The following is an 18539-nucleotide window of genomic DNA, read 5'->3' on the forward strand; positions in this document are numbered from 1 at the left end:
TGCTGGTCTATTGCAAGAGTTGCTTCTTGGTACTTTGCAATTATTTGTCTGATTACTGACAGGCAAAATTCACCATATTTTGGCGTTTTGTTGGTCTTCAACTTGTATATGTTATAAGCATTTAGCATAGAGATATCAACAAGATGGAAAAATTTTTTTATATACCACTTATAACTCTTGCGTACACAGTCTGCAAACCCAATCTGCATGTCACATTTGTCTACTAAGCGCATATTGAGGTTGTAGTCCATGACAGCTGCAGGCTTTAGAATGGGTTCATTGGTCTCTCTGTTGTCCCTGCCACTGTGTACCATTTCATTTCTGTGAACTGATGTCAACAACGTGACATCACGTTTGTCATGCCACCGAAATGCCATGATGTCATTGGCAGCAAAGGCTTGCACCTCACCTCTGCGAGTGCCAGCGTTGAACCTTGGCATATGTTTACGATTACCACGCACTGTGCCACACACGTCTGTCAAGTTCACTCACAAGAAATCACTGAGTAAGGGGCTTGTGTACCAGTTATCAGTAAATAACATATGCCCCTTACCAAGATATGGTTCCATCATTGTTCGAACCACATCACCAGAGATACCCAATAACTTCATGGTATCTCTCAAAGTATTCCTGCCAGTGTACACAATGATATCCAAAACTAGACCACTTCTGCAATCACACAGTACAAATAGCTTTATACCAAAGCATTTCCTTTTGCTTGGTATATATTGCTTGAATGAGAGTCTTCCTTTGAATAAAATCAAGGACTCATCAATAACAAGCTTCTTGAAGGGATAAAAATACATGCAGCACTTTTGTTTCAGGTACATAAACACATTTCTGATCTTATATAGCCTGTCGCTTCTGTCACGCCTGGTTTTGTGTGAAAAGTGTAACATACGTAAAAGTATCAGGAAATGATTGACACCTATAATGTCACTAAAACCTGGAGTTGAAATCAGGCGTTCTGTTGCCCAGTATGTGGTGACAGTGTGCTTATACACATGTGGCATAAGCATTATTGTGGCAAAAAACAGGTACATCTCTGCCACAGTTGTCTCCTTCCACTTGTGTAGCCGTGATTTTGGTGAGAGAATTGTATTTGCCATGGTGTAATCACAGTATGTGTTTGTTTCCCTGACAATGATGTCCATCAGGGGTTCATCGAAGAATAACTCAAAGCAGTCCAGTTCACTGGCATTGTTCCCAAGTGGACAAGATGGCTTTATTCCACTTTGTGTTTCATCAAAGTCATGGGGGCTGGGAACAAACTCGTCACCGTCCTGCCAATCCCAGATGCGGTCTGCTGGTGGGGTCTGGATATTGTACCGTGGTTGTGGTTGTGCAGGTTGTGGTTGTGCAGGTTGTGGTGGTGCAGGTTGTGGGAGTGTGGGGTAGGGTGAGGCTGGTTGTTGTGCAGAGTCAGCAGCGTGGGTAGTAGCGTGGCCCGCTGATTGTGCCACATGGGCCGTGCCACCCTCACTATGACCACCACTGCCTGCTCCCTCACTCACATCATTCATACCCATCGTTACAATATCGTCATCTTCACTATCAGGTCGTGGTGTAGGGCCACGGGATGTGCTCCCAGAGTTTCTCCTTCCCCTTGGAACAACATATGAAACACTACCAGACCGCATGCTACGTCGTACATACTGCCTCTTCACTGGGGAATATTCACTCTCACTGTCACTAGAACTGCTTTCAATGACCTTGAAATCACTATCACTATCACTGCTAACATCTGGGTGTTGTACACGACCAAATAGTTTCCTCTTTCATCCTGTTACAGGCGAACGTGAATGTGAACAAGCCGGCCCAGCACCAGAGGTGGAAGGTTGTGGGTCATCTGGGTTTTCATCACTAATTACGTTATCCTGGGCACTTTTTCCGGTAACACTCACTTCAAAACCCTGGAATTCACTGCCACTGACATTTTCATCGCTGTTAGAGCTATCACTTGGGAACAAAAGACCTCCAATCCGCCGAGGAGTGAGGAACTTCTTACCGAGAGGCATGGTGAAAATGGACTAACAACATGGCGTTCCCACAATGCACCGCTGGGTCCCAGATTTTTTTCACAGGATGCACACCGACCACTGAGACCCATTCTCTCTCATGTAGGCCTACCAGGCCTTTCCCGCTTGATTTGAAGCCGCTAGAATTTGTGAGTATAAATACGTCAGAAACATTGGCTCGTAAGACGTATTTATACGTCGGAAACAGTCAAAGGGTTAATACCAATTGCTCTGGACAACCATTCATTTCCAACACCCATCTTGGCAAAGTGGGGGTTATGGTGAGCAGCAACCTTAAACCAAGACAGCAATGCCTAAGCGTACGTAATAAGGCAAATAGATTACTGGGATTTATATCAAGAAGTGTAAGCAACAGAAGTCCAGAGGTCATACTGCAGCTTTATACATCATTAGTAAGGCCTCACCTAGATTATGCAGCTCAGTTCTGGTCTCCGTATTACAAAATGGACATAAATTCGTTAGAAAACATTCAGTGTAGGATGACTAAATTAATACATAGCATTAGAAATCTTCCTTATGAAGAAAGATTGAAGACTCTTAAGTTACATTCACTTGTTAGACGAAGAATGAGGGGAGACCTGATCGAAGTGTATAAGTGGAAGATAGGTATTAATAAAGGGGATATTAATAAGGTCTTGAGGATGTCTCTCCAAGAGAGAACCCGCAGTAATGGATTTAAATTGGATAAGTGTAGATTTAGAAAGGACATAGGAAAGTATTGGTTTGGAAATAGGGTAGTTGATGAGTGGAACAGTCTACCTAGTTGGGTTATTGAGGCTAGGACTTTGGGTAGTTTCAAATCTAGGTTGGATAAGTACATGAGTGGGAGGGGTTGGATTTGAGTGGGACTTTCACATCAGAGCTTATTTCTTGGGTGGCATTGAAAATTGGGTTGGGCAAATGTTTTGTTAGTGGGATGAATTGTAAAGGACCTGCCTAGTATGGGCCAGCAGGCCTCCTGCAGTGTTCCTCCTTTCTTATGTTCTTATGTTCTTAAAATGCCACATATAACAGGACGTCCCCCCCTTCTTCCTAATTATGTCTATTGCTGTTCTGAACCTTCTAACTAAATCCTCACTTCTGCTCTTGCCTACATCATTGCCTCCAGCACTGAGGCAGATAATAGGATTGATCCCATTACCATTCATGATGTTCTCAAGCCAGCTAACTATATCCTCCATCCCAGCCCCAGAAAGGCAAACACTCTGTCTCCTACTCCTGTCCTTCAAGCAGAATGCCCTATCCATGTACCTAACCTGGCTATCCCCAACAACAGTATTATTCTTACCTTCCATTGTGTCATTCATCATGACGTTCCCAGTAGTTGACTCACATTTGTTGGGTAGCACGGTGAATGCATTAGATGTTTCCACAACAGTTTCCACAGCAGGCTCTTTCTTCTTCATTGTTTCTACCTTTCCATTCGTCTTCTTGATCGTCAACTTTATTCCATGCTGTCCAGCCACTGTCCAGGTTCCCTTCTTGGCCTGAGGACTCACAACAGGAGGACTACTATGAATCCTCATGTTTTTCTCAGTCAATCGCAGTATCTCTATCTTCGCTACCCTCAATTCTCCCTTAAGCTGCTGGTAAAGGGCATCTTGGTTCAGTCCACGGAGAGCACACAAGACACTTCTTGACAGAGTTAAGTACAGGTCACCACGCTACCCTAGTTTTTAGACTTCTTCACTCTCCTCCGAAGATTGTCAGGTGCAGCTTATGATATGATAGAAGCTGGTCCAGAGCGCAGTGTACTGCCATCCATCGGCTTCATTTGAGCTTTCCCACAGCCAAGATGTTAGTAGGCAAGGCAGAGGAGGAGGTGTGCCAGTACTGCCAGCACGTTGTCCTGCGCCCCCTAACACAATCTCCTGGAGTGCCAAGCTACTGAGACATTCCACAGGCAACTAGCACTGATGTCCCCTTCTGAAGAAGACCCAGAGAGGACTGTGGCTATACTAGTTTACCATGGAGTCAGCGAAATAGACAAGCTGTTGCCTGTGATAATGACATCTCATCCTCGCTAGTGTCCACAGTTAGGAGTACATATGGTGTTGTCACTTATGAGATGCACCAGATGAATGACCAGAACAGTGCTTGAGCATCATACATTGCAACATTGCAGAAAGATGGGTCATCACAAGATTAAGACCCATGCCAGGACTCCAGTCTTGGCAAACATTATACATACATACATATGCTGTATTCTTTTCAAGATTGATGGACTGACCACATCGACTCAAGGCTGAGGGACTGATTACCTCAAACTCCTCCTGTTCTTCACCATTCTCCTTTGTATGGACTGATGAAGCTACTGTGTGGTGAAACATTTCTTCATTAAAGATGCCCAGTTAAAGATGTCAGTTCTCTGAACCATTCATCTACATTATGTTCTTATGCTGATGAGTGGAACAGTTTGCCTAATAAGGTTATAAGAACATAAAGGAGGAACACTTAAGTAGGCCTGTTGGCCCATACTAGACAGATCCTTCACAATCCATCACACTAACAGAATATTTGCCCAACTCAGTTTTCAATGCTACTGAAGCAATAAGCTTTGACAATTTTATTTACTCACATTCAAGTCCCACTCAGCTCCAACCTCTCTCACTCATGTATTTATCCAACCTAAATTTTAAACTACCCAAGTAGTAAATAGAATTATCAAAGCTTATTGCTTGGGTAGCACTGAATGTTGGGGTGGGCAAATATTCTGATTGTGAAGGACCTGCCTAGTATGGACCAACAGGCCTACTGCAGTGCTCCTCCTTTCTTACGTTCATATGTTCTTATAACCATACTAGGCAGACTGTTCCACTCATCAACATAAGAACATAAGAAAGAAGGAACACCGCAGAATTGCCTGTTGGCCTATACTTGGCAGGTCCTTCACAACTCCAACCCACTAACAGATGATGCAGTGTCTGACAGTTATGATGAATTGTTTTGAAAACCAACAGATTGAAAATTGAGACACATATGCTGAGGGATTGATTACCTCAAACTCATCCTCTCATTACACCTTTCTGCTTTGTATTGGACTGATGAAGCCACTGTGTGGCGAAGCGTTTCCTCAATAAATATTCCCATATGTTGCATAAGTGTCTCAATCTTCAACTTGTCGGTTTTTGAAACCATACATCACAGAATAAATGCTACCCAAGCAATAAGCTTTGATAATTCTATTTACTCATGTGCAAATCCCACTCATATCTAACCCCTCTCACTCATGTATTTATCCAACCTAAATTTGAAACTACCCAAAGTTTTAGCTTTGATAGGACCTTCGGTAAAGAAATGGGGACTGGAGTGGCAGGCTTCCTTGTGAAGAACATTGTGATGGGCAGTGGAGACCGTTTCTTCATATCTACAAAGTTTTGTTGGGAATTATGCCTCTGTCAATTTCGTTCATTACCTTCAAAGCCCTCAACATAAATATGATTTGGCAGCTGGGAATTCGCGAATGTTCGAAGCCCTCAAAAGTGGAAAATGCGAATGTTGAGGGAGACCTGTAATTAGATGACGGGCATTAAATATCTTCAACACACTCAGAGAAGACACTGCCGAGAAGAGATACATAGTGTTCTCTCACAGAGAGATAGAGACAGAGATATAGACAGAGATAGAGACAGATACAAATGGAGAGAGAGTCAAAGTCATTCAGCCAAAAACCCACCCACCCACCCAGTGGTGACTCATCAAAAAATAGAATGGGGGGACTGCAGGTCCTCACTGCCAGATGAAACGCCAGTAATACCTATACTATCGTACTGCATCAAACTTCTATTTTTCATTTTTATCTCGTTTCAACAAAATAAAAATTTCGCTTATAAATACATTGAAAACAACATGCAACAGATTTTTCCTGTAATTTATCACTTGCAAATTATTTTTTGCATAAGGTTTATGCACATGGGATGTTATTGAGGTTTTTTATATTTCCTCAACCACTTGTGGCCACATCCATCTCAAAGTCACTAAACTCAGGTTCAACATCAATTTCCTCTTAAAAGGGGTGTTAATATGGCATAACATCAATGAATCCCTGGTGTTTGCCACACTATTTGCTCTAGCTGGCACTCTATTGAACTTGTGCTCCCACAGAGTATTAAGTAGTCCCAGTTTTTTTAATACTGTGCATACAGAGTGTTAGGACCCACTCTATACTGACCAGGCATCTCGGGCCATTTGTGCCAAATTTGAAGGCAGGAAAAATAAAACGTTGATCTAGGTTTGGAGTGCTAGCAGTAACAATGTAGATCTATGTTTGGACAATTTAAGAGTTAAAGGGGCTAGTATGTTTGTCCATATATGGTCAGTTATGGTAGCACTCATCTCAGTTAGTCTTGTTGGTTTTGTAATTGCTGATATGAGTGGCCTACCCTTGCTAACTCTACCTCTTGCACACTCCTACAACACACTGGTCTCTGACCTTTGTATATTCCTTTAGCACAATTACCCTCCAGTGCTGTATGACCCTTTCATGTTTAGCACTTAAGTTTGATTTTATTACAGCTTCTCACTCAACAATGGAGTTCTGTTCTAAGACCACGTCAGTAAATGAATTCATTGCTAAGTGAGGAGCATGCTATAATGGTAGTGAGTTTGTGTCAGCCATCTTTAATATTGCTTTAATGTCATCTTTGCACCATTTATAACATTTTTGGTATATTTTTAAATGTTTATACAGTGGACCCCTGAGTTTCATGATTAATCCATTCCAGAGAGTCTGCTGAAAGTCGAAATTCATGAATGGCAAAACCATTTTTCCCATAAGAAATAATGGAAATCCAATTACTCTTGTTTCAGACACCCAAAAGTATTAAAACAAAAATAATTAAAGATTTACATACAGAAAACAATGAGAAATCTAGTACATACATATGTAAAATAATAATAACATTGCACTTGCCTTTATTGAAGACTTCTGGGTGGATGGAAGATGGGAGGAGGGAAGAGGATGAAGGTACACTATTGTTTGGAAGGGGAATCCCCTTCCATAAATACTTCAGGTACCAAGTCCTTTTTTGGGGTTACTTCCCATCTTTGTTTTTTAATGCCACTGGGACCAGCTTGGGAGTCACTGGACCCCTGTCGCACAAAATATCTGCCCAGAGAGCTCTGTTTCTGGCATTTCTTTAAAACTTCCCTAAAATGGGACACAACAATGTCATTGTACATGTTGCCAACATGGCCTGCAACAGCTTTGTCAGGGTGAAGGTCATCCATAAATGTTTGCTCATCACTCCACTTAGCACAAATGCCCTTAATCTTTGAAGAAAGCACCTTCCTCCATCTCTCTTCCTTCTCCTCTGAAGCAATTTCCTGAGCTGTGGTCTGTTACTGCTGCAGATGAAGCTCTTGCAGCTCTGTAGTGGTTAGCTCTTCATCATGGTCCTCCACCAACTCTTCCACATCCTCAAAACTCACATCCAACCTCATGGAATTCCCCATTGCCACAATACTTTCCACAACTGGCATAGGCTCCTCAGGGTCAGCCCCAAACCCTTCAAAATCTCTCTCTTGTACACATTGTGGTCACAGTTTTCTCCAAGCAGCGTTCAAAGTCCTGGAAGTCACTCCCTCTCAAACCTTACCTATAAGGTTTATGCAGTGGAGAATATTGAAGTGATCTTTCAGGAAGTCTCTTAGGGTCAGTTCAGTGTCTGAGGTCACTTCAAAGCACTTTTGAAACACTGCTTTGGTGTACAGCTTTTTGAAGTTTGAAATGACCTGATGGTTCATTGGCTGGAGGAGAGGAGTGGTATTAGGGGGGCATGAACTTCACTGTGATGAAACGAAACTCCTGCACCATTTGTTTTTCCAAGTCTAGAGGATGAGCAAGAGCAGTGTCCATTACCAGGAGGCACTTGAGTTTCAATTTATTTTCCTGGAAGTATTTCTTCAGAATGGGGCCAAACACCTCATTGAACCAATCAAGGAAAATTTCCCTCGTGACCCATGCCTTATTGTTAGCCTTCCATATCACACACAAATTAGCCTTGGCATCACTGTTTTTCTTGAAAATGCTGGGATTTTCAGAGTGATACGCCAGTAAAGGCTTTACTTTGCAGTCCCCACTAGCATTACTACAAAACTTAAGAGTTAGCCTGTTTCATAGGCTTGTGTCCTGGCAGTGCTGTTTCCTCCTGTGTGATGTAGGTCCTCTTTGGCATTTTCTTTCAAAACAAGCCTGTTTCGTCACAATTGAACACTTGGTGTTTGAATTGTTCAGCCTTTATGTACCCCTTGAATTCCTGAACATAATTTTCAACCGCATTTTTGTTAGAACTTACAGCTTTGCCATGCCTTACCATACTGCGTATGCCACTATGCTTCTTAAATCTCTCAGACCAGCCTTTGTTGGCCTTAGAATCACGAACATGAGCACTTGCTGCAGGCATTTTCTTTACGAGATCGTCATGTAACTGCCTTGCTTTTTCACAAATTATCAATTGCATAACATTATTTCCTGCTAACTGTTTTTGGGTAATCCACACGAACAATAACCTCTCCACTTCTTCGAGTATTTGCGATCTCATTTTTGTAAGCATATCTACCCCTTTTGCAACAACAACTTCCTTGATTTCCTTTCCCTTCACCACGATTGAAGTGATGGTTGAATGGTGTTTGCCATTCATCCTGGCAAGCTCTGAAACACGCACTCCTTTTTCATATTTTTCAATGATTTCTTTCTTTAATTCGATAGTGTTTCTTACATTCTTTACCAAAGGGCTGGCACTAGCTTTTTGCAGGTCCATGGTGACTTATTTAGCAGTTGGAAGCACAAAAAAGAATGGAATATTATGAAATGTATTGTATAAATGCGTGCAATGATGGTCACTCGCTGATAAACAATGGCACACTGACGAATGGCGTGGGAGACTGGCTTTGTGGCGCTGACACTGGGCGGACGTGTACCAGATGGTTGGCGAATCAAGATACCAGTCATGAGTTGCCAAAAGTCAGATTTCAAGAAAGTCATGGCCCCCGAAACTCGGTGGTCCACTGTACAGTATTTTGTTTCTATTAACACATCGACCGTCTCCCACCAAGGCAGAGTGGCTCAAAAAAAGAACTTTTATCATTCACTCCATCACTGTCTTGCCAGAGGCATGCTTACACTACAGTTATATAAATGAAACATTAACACCCCTACTTCAAGGTGTAGACACTGTACTTCTCATCTCCAGGACTTAAGTCCGGCCTGCTGGTTTCCCTGAATCTTTTCATGAATGTTACCTTGCTCACACTCCAACAGCACATCAAGTCCTAAAAACCATTTGTCTCCATTCACTCCTATCTAACATGCTCATGCATACTTCCTGGAAGTCCAAGCCCCTCGCACACAAAACCTCCTTTACCCCCCCTCCCTCCAATCTTTACTATGGCTTCCATCCACTACAGCTTTATACATTCAAAGTCAATCTGTTTTCTTCTATCCTCTCCACATGTCTGAACAACCTCAACAACCCCTCTTCAGTCTTCTTAATTTCCCAACTACAAATTCTCAGCATTATATTCACACCACACATTGCTCTCAGACATGACATCTCCACTGTCCCCATCCTTCTCCTTGTTGCAACATTCACCACCCATGCTTCACATCCATATAAGAGTGTTGGTATAACTATACTCTCATACAGTACCCTCTTTGCTTCCTTGGACAAAGTTCTTTGTCTCCACAGACTCCTAAGCACACCACTAACCTTTCTCCCTTCATTAATTCTATGATTCACTTCATCTTTCATAGACCTATCTGCTGAAATGTCCACTCCTAAATATTTGAATACATTCACCTCCTCCATCCTTTCTCCCTCCAATCTGATATCCAGTCTTCTGTCATCTAATATTTTTGTTATCCTCATTACCTTACTCTTTCCTATATTCACTTTTAATTTTCTTCTTTTACATACCCTACCAAACTCATCTACCAACCTCTGCAACTTTTCTTCAGAATCTCCCAGAAGCACAGTGTCATCAACAAAAGAGCAAGTGTGACAACTCGGTAAATGAATACATCACTAAGTGAAGAGAGGTTGTATTTGTTTTATCATACTCCATGAATATAATAAAAATTAAAGATGTTTATATTGAAGTCATATTGTTTACTCAATTATTAGTTTACACAGTTATTATTCACAACTTGCTGTGGCTTAGCGCTTCTTTTTGATTATAATAATAATATTCACAACTTGTGATTTATCTTGATCTTTACAGATAAACATTTAAAAGTGACAGTTTTATTTAATGAAACATGTGACAAGAGCGACAAAATTCTTTTCTAGCTAAGTATGTTGTGTTTGTAATTGTGGAATATTGTACTACACTGACTTATGTTTCTATTGCAGAAGTATTTTGTGGAAGACTACCAGGTTGTGTCTTGCCAGACACTATATCTTCAGTACTTCAAGAAGCACCAGTGTAAGTGTCTTGAACAACAACTGATATTGCAGAAGTATTTTGTAGAAGACTACCAGGTTGTGTCTTGCCAGACACTATATCTTCAGTACTTCAAGAAGCACCAGTGTAAGTGTCTTGAACAACAACTGATATTGCAGAAGTATTTTGTGCAGGACTACCAGGTTGTGTCTTGCCAGACATTATATCTTCAGTTCTTAAAGAAGTCTCAGTGTAAGTGTCTTGAACAACAACTGATATTGCAGAAGTATTTTGTGGAAGACTACCAGGTTGTGTCTTGCCAGACACTATATCTTCAGTACTTCAAGAAAGGCAACATCTGTTATTCTTGTGAATTTTTAACTGGCTAAGTATTGCTAATTACGAGGGTCCATCTCGTAGTTCTACAGATTTTAAGCCAGGGTCCAAGCCATAGTACTACATAATGAGCTCACATCACTCAGATAAGCTGTGAGCAGTAAATTTGGGCCTAGATATGAGAGAATGCGTCTATGTGATAAGTGTGCACCATATAAAACAAATCCTGCAGCACACAGAGCATAATGAGAGAAAACAGGGATCAAAATTGTGTATGTGAATAAAAAATCAAAATGGAATTCATTTGTAAACCCTGGAAACACATCTCATAAACAGAAGCAATGTTATTTTAGTGCTAGGAATGCTCGCATTGCTTCTTATGGACCCTATTTTGAAACTGGAATATTTTGAACTTAGTGTGAAATTAGCCAAATTACCAAGTTCTGTTCACTTTACTGGGTAATTGAAATAGTTGACTGGGCAATTTCTTGTGCTTAACAGATAAAACGGGACACATACTAGCAAAATAAAATTTGGTGAAATGGAACAATGTAATTGGCTGATAACAGGACTCAGTGGTCAAAATCGCCAGAGCGTAAATATCAGTGACACTGCAAAATTTGTAAGAGCATAACTTCATCAGTTCTTGATCAAATTTCATACTTTTTGTTATGTTACCTTCAGAAAAAGATTCTTTACTATTTCACAAGAGAAAATAAGAATTCTTTTTTTTTTTTTTAAATTCCTGGACCCTCTGTGGTATTTTCAGATTGAGGGTCTGGATCCTCAAAGGATTAATAATGATAAAAATGCAAGTTAGTAATTCCATAAATAAAATTTTTTCAAAAATTTTGTTTAAATGCAAAGAAAATAATAAAAATGTTATTGAGTGTATCTAGAGTGTTCTAGTACATATATTACTCTTTTAACACACAAAACAAAACTTATGATAGTCTTTTAATACACAATATAAACTTTATTAGTGCTCATAAGTAGAAAAAGTTTTGGCCAAATAAATCTTAACATGGCAATATGTTAATAAGAAAAACTGTGTTCAGTGTCCTGAATAGTTAAAAAAAAAAAAAATCTTGAAATAGACATGTGAGTACATAAGGAAGATTAACTATACCGCTGTTGTATGACTTAAAATATTTTAAATGAAATACCTTTGTTTAAAAAATATGGAAAAACATAAAGAACATAAACCATATCAATGTTCAGAATGTGTGAAATGTTTTAGTAAAAATAAACATCTTGTAACACATATGAGAGTACATACAGGCAATAAACCATATCAATGTTCTGAATGTCTGAAATGTTATACTGAAAAAGGTAATCTTGTGACACATATGAGAGTACATACAGGAGATAAACCATATCATTGTTCAGAGTGTCTGAAATGTTTTACCGAAAAAGGTAGTCTTGTGACACACATGAGAGTACATACAGGACATAAACCATATCGATGTTTGAAATGTCAGAAATGTTTTACTCAAAAAGGTAGTCTTGCGACACATGTAAGAGTTCATACAGGAGATAAACCATATCAATGTTCAGAGTGTCTGAAATGTTTTGCTGAAAAAGGTAATCTTGTGACACATATGAGAGTACATACAGGAGATAAACCATATCAGTGTTCAGAATGTCTGAAATGTTTTACTGGTAAAGGTAATCTTGTGACACATATGAGAGTACATACAGGAGATAAACCATATCAATGTTTGGAGTGTTTGAAATGTTTTAGTGTAAAAAACCAACTTGTGACACATATGAGAGTACATACAGGAGATAAACCATATCAGTGTTCAGAGTGTCTGAAATGTTTTACTGGTAAAGGTAATCTTGTGACACATATGAGAGTACATAGAGGAGATAAACGATATCAATGTTCAGAGTGTTTGAAATATTTCAGTAAAAAAAGCAATCTTGTGACACATATGAGAGTACATACAGGAGATAAACCATATCAGTGTTTGGAGTGTCAGAAATGTTTTACTCAAAAAGGTAGTCTTGTGACACATATGAAAGTACATACAGGAGATAAACCATATCAATGTTCAGAGTGTCTGAAATGTTTTACTGAAAAAGGTAATCTTGTGACACATATGAGAGTACATAGAGGAGATAAACCATATCAATGTTTGGAGTGTCAGAAATGTTTTACTCAAAAAGGTAGTCTTGTGACACATATGAGAATACATACAGGAGATAAACCATATCAATGTTCAGAGTGTCTGAAATGTTTTAGTGTAAAAAAACTTCTTGTGACACATATAAGAGTACATAGAGGAGATAAACCATATCAGTGTTTGGAGTGTCTGAAATATTTCAATCACAAAAGCAATCTTTTGACACATATGAGAGTACATACAGGAGATAAACCTTATCAATGTTCAGAGTGTCTGAAATGTTTTAGTGTTAAAAAACTTCTCGTGACTCATATGAGAGTACATACAGGAGATAAACCATATCAGTGTTTGGAGTGTCTGAAATATTTCAATCACAAAAGCAATCTTTTGACACATATGAGAGTACATACAGGAGATAAACCATATCAGTGTTCAGAGTGTCTGAAATGTTTTAGTGTAAAAAGCAATCTTGTGAGACATGCACGAGTACATTCAGGAGATAAAACATGTTAGTTTTCAATGTTTCAGGAATATTTTAGTTATAAACTCATGAGAATATATATAAGGGATATACCATAATAGTGCTGAGATTGAAATATGTTAATGAAATGTCAGTCATATAAAGTTCTTTGAGGAGATAAGTTGTATTAATGTTCAGAACTGCCCATCTTATTGTTGGGTGATTTTAACCCTTTCAGGGTCCGTCCCGTAGATCTACAGCTTCATGTTGAGTGTCCAAACCATAGATCTACGCCAAAATTCTAGCGCCGTCAAATTTAGCGTGAAAGCGCTCATAGGCCTACATGTGAGAGAACGGGTCTGCGTGGTGGGTGTGCGCCATAAATAAAAAATCTAGGCGCCCGCATAGCATTGTGGGAAAGCCGGCTCAGTTACCCTTGTTCACCATGCCTCGTCGCAAGTCAGCTCTCACTCCCCGGAAAATTGGGACTCTCCTCTTCCTATCTGATAGTTTTGACACTGATGGAAGTAGAAATGAAGACGAATTCTATGGCTTTGATCAGTTAGTGACCGAAAGGAATGACCAGGATATCCATAATAGTGCAGGAAACCCTGACGATCCTCAACCTTCTACCTCTGGTGTGGGCACTCATGACTCACGGTTGGTTGTGCCTCAACGCAAGAGAAAACTAATATTTTCGTGTGGCCAGGCCTCTGACTTCAGTAATGATGATGATAGTGACGTGGATTGTGATTTTATTGCGCTCGACGATCATTTGAGTAGTGACAGTGAGGAATCATATTCACCAGTGAAGCGTCGGTATGTTCGCCGCCGCATGCGCTCGGGTAGTGTACCCTATGCTGTGCCCAGGGGACGGAGTACATCCCGGAGTACATCCCGTGGCCCTACACCAGTTTTAGGTAGTGATAGTGAGGATGATGTGGCTACACTTGGCATGGATAGACCACAGGCATCAGTGGATGGTGGTAGTGGTGATGGTAGTGGCACCGCCATGCATGACTCATTAGCCCAGGCTGGGACCCACGCTGCTGACTCGTCAGTTCAAGGACAAAGCGGAGCGTCAACCACCAGCCCACCACAACCACAACTACCCGCACAACCAGCCTATGATGTCCAGTATACACCAGCAAACCGTATGTGGGATTGGCAGCAAAATCCCAATTTTGTTCCCAAGCCTCACCACTTTGATGACTCTCAAAGTGGAATTCTACCTACTTGTCCCCTTGGAACCACGGCCAATGAACTGGAATTCTTTGAATTATTCTTTGACCAGCCATTGATGGAAACTATTGTCAGGGAAAGTAATAAGTATTTTGAGTACACCATGGCAAATACAATCATATCACCAAAGTCAAGACTACACAGGTGGAAAGAGACGACTGTTGCAGAAATGTATTTGCTTTTTGCAACAATAATGCTTATGCCTCATGTCTATAAGCATAATATAAAAGCATACTGGTCCACAGATCGGCTAATTTCTACCCCGAGTGAAATCATACCAGTGAACAGGTTTATCTTACTCTTACGTATGTTGCACTTCTCTGACAAAACCAGGCCTGACAGAAGTGACAGGTTATACAAGATTAGAAATGTTTTCATGTATCTCAAACAAAAGTTCAGCATATACTTTTATCCATTCAAGAATGTTGTAATTGATGAGTCTTTGATTTTGTTCAAACATAGACTGTCATTCAAGCAGTATTATACAGAGCAAGAGGAAATGCTTTGGTATAAAACTGTTTGTACTCTGTGACTGTGACAGTGGCCTGGTGTTGGATATTGTTGTATACACGGGAAGTAAAACAGTGAAAGATACCAAGATGTTATTGGGTATCTCAGGTGACGTAGTGAGAAACATGATGGCACCTTATCTTGGTAAGGGGCATACATTATATACCGATAACTGGTACACAAGCCCATTACTCAGTGATTTCATGCGAGTGAACAAGACAGATGTGTGTGGCACAGTGTGTTCTAATCGTAAACATATGCCCAGGCTCAACGCAGGTGCTCGTGGTGATGACGTGCAGGTGTTTACTGCCAGTGACATCATGGCATTACGGTGGCATGACAAACGAGATGTCACATTGTTGACAACCATTCACCGTAATGAAATGCAAGTCAGTGGCAAAGTTGATTGAGTGACTAATGAACGTATTTGAAAACCAGTGACAGTGATTGATTATACACAAAACATGCGCTTGGTTGACAAATGTGACATGCAGATTGGTTTTGTTGACTGTGTTCGTAAGAGTTACAAGTTGTACATGAAACTTTTCTTCCATCTCATAGACATTTCAATGCTCATTGCATATAATATGTACCAAATAAAGACTGGCAACAGACCACCGTATGGTGAATTTTATTTGTCTGTTGTCAGACAACTCATAATGAAGTACCAGGTAAGAACACCTGCTATACAACAAGGTCCTCGAATTACTCAGGATATACCCAAGCGTTTGAGGAGGGAAGGTGATCATTTCATAATACAGCTTCCTTCAACTCAGAAGAAATTTGCTCAGAAGAGATGCATCATCTGTGCACAAACAAAACGACGGTTTATGTGTGAGGAATGTAAGGTGCCTCTGTGCATGGTGCCTTGATTCAAGGAGTTCCACAAGCTCCAGGAGTTCTAAAACCATGTCCGTTGATTGTAAATATGTAAATATATGATAGAACATTAGTATTATACAAGATTTGTGTATGTTTATTGTAATAAACAACAGTGGTAAACAATAATATGATAGTGATGAATGGTTTGAAAAACCGACAAGTTGAAGATTGAGACACTAATGCAGCATATGGGAATCTTTATTCACCTCACCTCACTACAGTATATAAGCCACGTCTACGGCCCTATGCTGTACATTCTACAAGATTGATGGACTGAACACATCAACTCCAGGCTGAGGGACTGATTACCTCATACTCCTCCTCTCCTTACGCCTTCCTCTTTGTATTGGACTGATGAAGCCACTGTGTGGCGAAACATTTCCTGAATAAAGATTCCCATATGCTGCATTAGTGTCTCAATCTTCAATATGATAATAACTTTAGTGCGGTTATTGTGTTCAATACAGTGAGTTTATATATATACATTATATACAGTATTGGTCTCTCAGGCCCCAAATGTTAGTAGGAAAAGAAAAAAATTGGAAAAGAAAAGAAAAAACTATAAAACCGCTAAATAATGTAATGCGCGTATGTGGAATTCGTCGATGTTGCCGCCACCACATCATTTTGGACAAACTTCTTGGCACTGTATCTTGGTAAGTACTGATCAGAAAAATTTTTTTTTGTCTTATTACCTTCACAAAAATTTGCTCTTTAATTCTGTAAGAAAAAAAATAATTTTTTTTTTTTAAATTTCTTGGACACTGGAGCACCACTTCAGATTTTGGCCTTGGACCCTGAAGGGGTTAATGCTCACCATCACCTGTGGGGAGGGTCCCATTGCAACTCTCATGGTGATCAGTTGGAGACTCTTCTCACTTCTTATCCTCTTCATGTTTTAAATACAGGTGCTCCTATCCATTTTGACTCTTGCATTCAGTCTCTCCTGCATTGATTTTTCTATCTGTTCCTCACCCGTTTCATTTGATTTCATGTGGCCTGTTCTTCCAGATTTACATGATAGTGATCACTTTCCTATCCTTCTTACTTAACCCTTTGAGGGTCGACAGGCCCTCTCCGAAACGCGTTCTCAGGGTCGGCCAAATTTAAAAAAAAAAATTATTTTCTCTTATGAAAAGATAGAGAATCTTTTCCCAATCATAAAGACACCAAAAGTTTGAAATTTGATGGAAAACTTACGGAATTATGCTCTCGCAAAGTTAGCGGTCTCGGCGATGTTTACGCATCGGCGATTTTGCCCACTTTGAGCCCCATTTTCGGCCAATTCCACTGTACTAGTCGACAAAAAACATGAATATTTCGCTAGAACTCCATTTTTTCTATCGAATGGGTGCAAGAAACCACCCATTTATGAAATTCAACTATCCAGTACAGTGGTCAGAATTTAGCAATTTTGCCAATTTCACACAAATTTCAAAAGATGCCAATTTCCGAATAGGGTCCAGAATAAACAAGAAAGACATTCCTGGCACTAAAATGACATTTCCTCTGGTCATTAGTCATGTCTCAAGGCCTCTCTTATATTCTTTTGCTTTCCGCTTTGAATTTTTATTCTCAGAAAAAATATAAGAATTACTGTTATGCAGACTACTGCATTAGTGTAAAAAATGGTATAAATATTATTGGCGCACTTGTGAAAGAATATTAGACTCACCAGTTGACGTATATTGCATTCTTGGCACGATTTGTTTACTTTTGAAATTTGGTAAAAATCGAACATTTCTGCTACTTTGAGCTCAATTTCAAGGTACCTTTCATTGTAAAACCAGTCAAAATCATCTCATTTTCTGTAATATGTCTTCCATTCTATAAAATGAGACCAAGAAAACTAGAATACAACAATAAATACCATACGAAAATACAGTGCAAAGTCGCTGTTTTATTCCAAAAAAATGGTCAAAGTTTTTTTTTTCTCATTATGCACTGTGTGCTGCAGGATTTTTTTTAGACTGCACACTGACCACATAGACCCATTCTTTCATATGAAGGCCTACCAGCTTTCTCCCACTAGATTTGAGGGCGCTAGAATTTACGCGTACTAGTACGTCAAAAACCCTGGGTCGTAAGCCGTACTAGTACGTCCGAAACCCTCAAAGGGTTAAACTACATATATACAACCGTTTCATAACCCTCGTTGGCAATTTGCTCAAGCAGATTGGGACTTGTACTTCTATCTTACCACCTGTTGTAAGGACCCCTTTTCATTATCTATTGATGAACTGGTGCACCAGTTTTTGACCTTAGTCCTAACTGCGGTGACTAGTTGTATCCCCCAAGCCTCAAATAGGCATTCTCAGACATGTGTACCTTGGTGGTCGCCTACATGTGCCCATGCAGTACATTTAAAACATGTATGAGGCCGTTATTGATATAACCATACAGCAGAGTGTCTGTTGGATTTTAAGCAAGCAAGGGCAGTTGCTCGCTGTGTCATATGCAACACTAAATGTGCTTGTTAGCGAGACTACGTGTCCACCATTACCGCATCTCCCCTTCTGAGTGTGATTTGGAAAAAGGTGCGGAAATTATGTGGTAAGT

At 40.0% G+C, this 18539-nt stretch overlaps 1 protein-coding gene across 6 annotated transcripts in view; it reads left to right on the forward strand.

Annotated features, from left to right (window-relative positions):
• LOC128700886 (zinc finger protein 84-like) overlaps positions 1-13535 on the forward strand; it is a 452286-nt gene extending 438751 nt beyond the window's left edge. For 2 of the 6 annotated variants that reach the window (XM_070104775.1, XM_070104777.1), the window contains exon 2: positions 10391-13535. In XM_070104775.1, coding sequence (XP_069960876.1) covers positions 11915-13399 — 1485 coding nt within the window. In that variant the 5' untranslated portion in view covers positions 10391-11914 and the 3' untranslated portion in view covers positions 13400-13535. Of the gene's footprint in view, positions 1-9996; positions 10078-10390 lie in introns of all 6 variants that reach the window. The other 4 variants (XM_070104776.1, XM_070104779.1, XM_070104778.1 and 1 more) reach the window with 3 other exon arrangements.
• Positions 13536-18539: the final 5004 nt, after the last annotated feature.

Source organism: Cherax quadricarinatus, chromosome 94 (genome assembly GCF_038502225.1).
Source record: "Cherax quadricarinatus isolate ZL_2023a chromosome 94, ASM3850222v1, whole genome shotgun sequence".
Lineage (NCBI taxonomy): Eukaryota > Metazoa > Arthropoda > Malacostraca > Decapoda > Parastacidae > Cherax > Cherax quadricarinatus.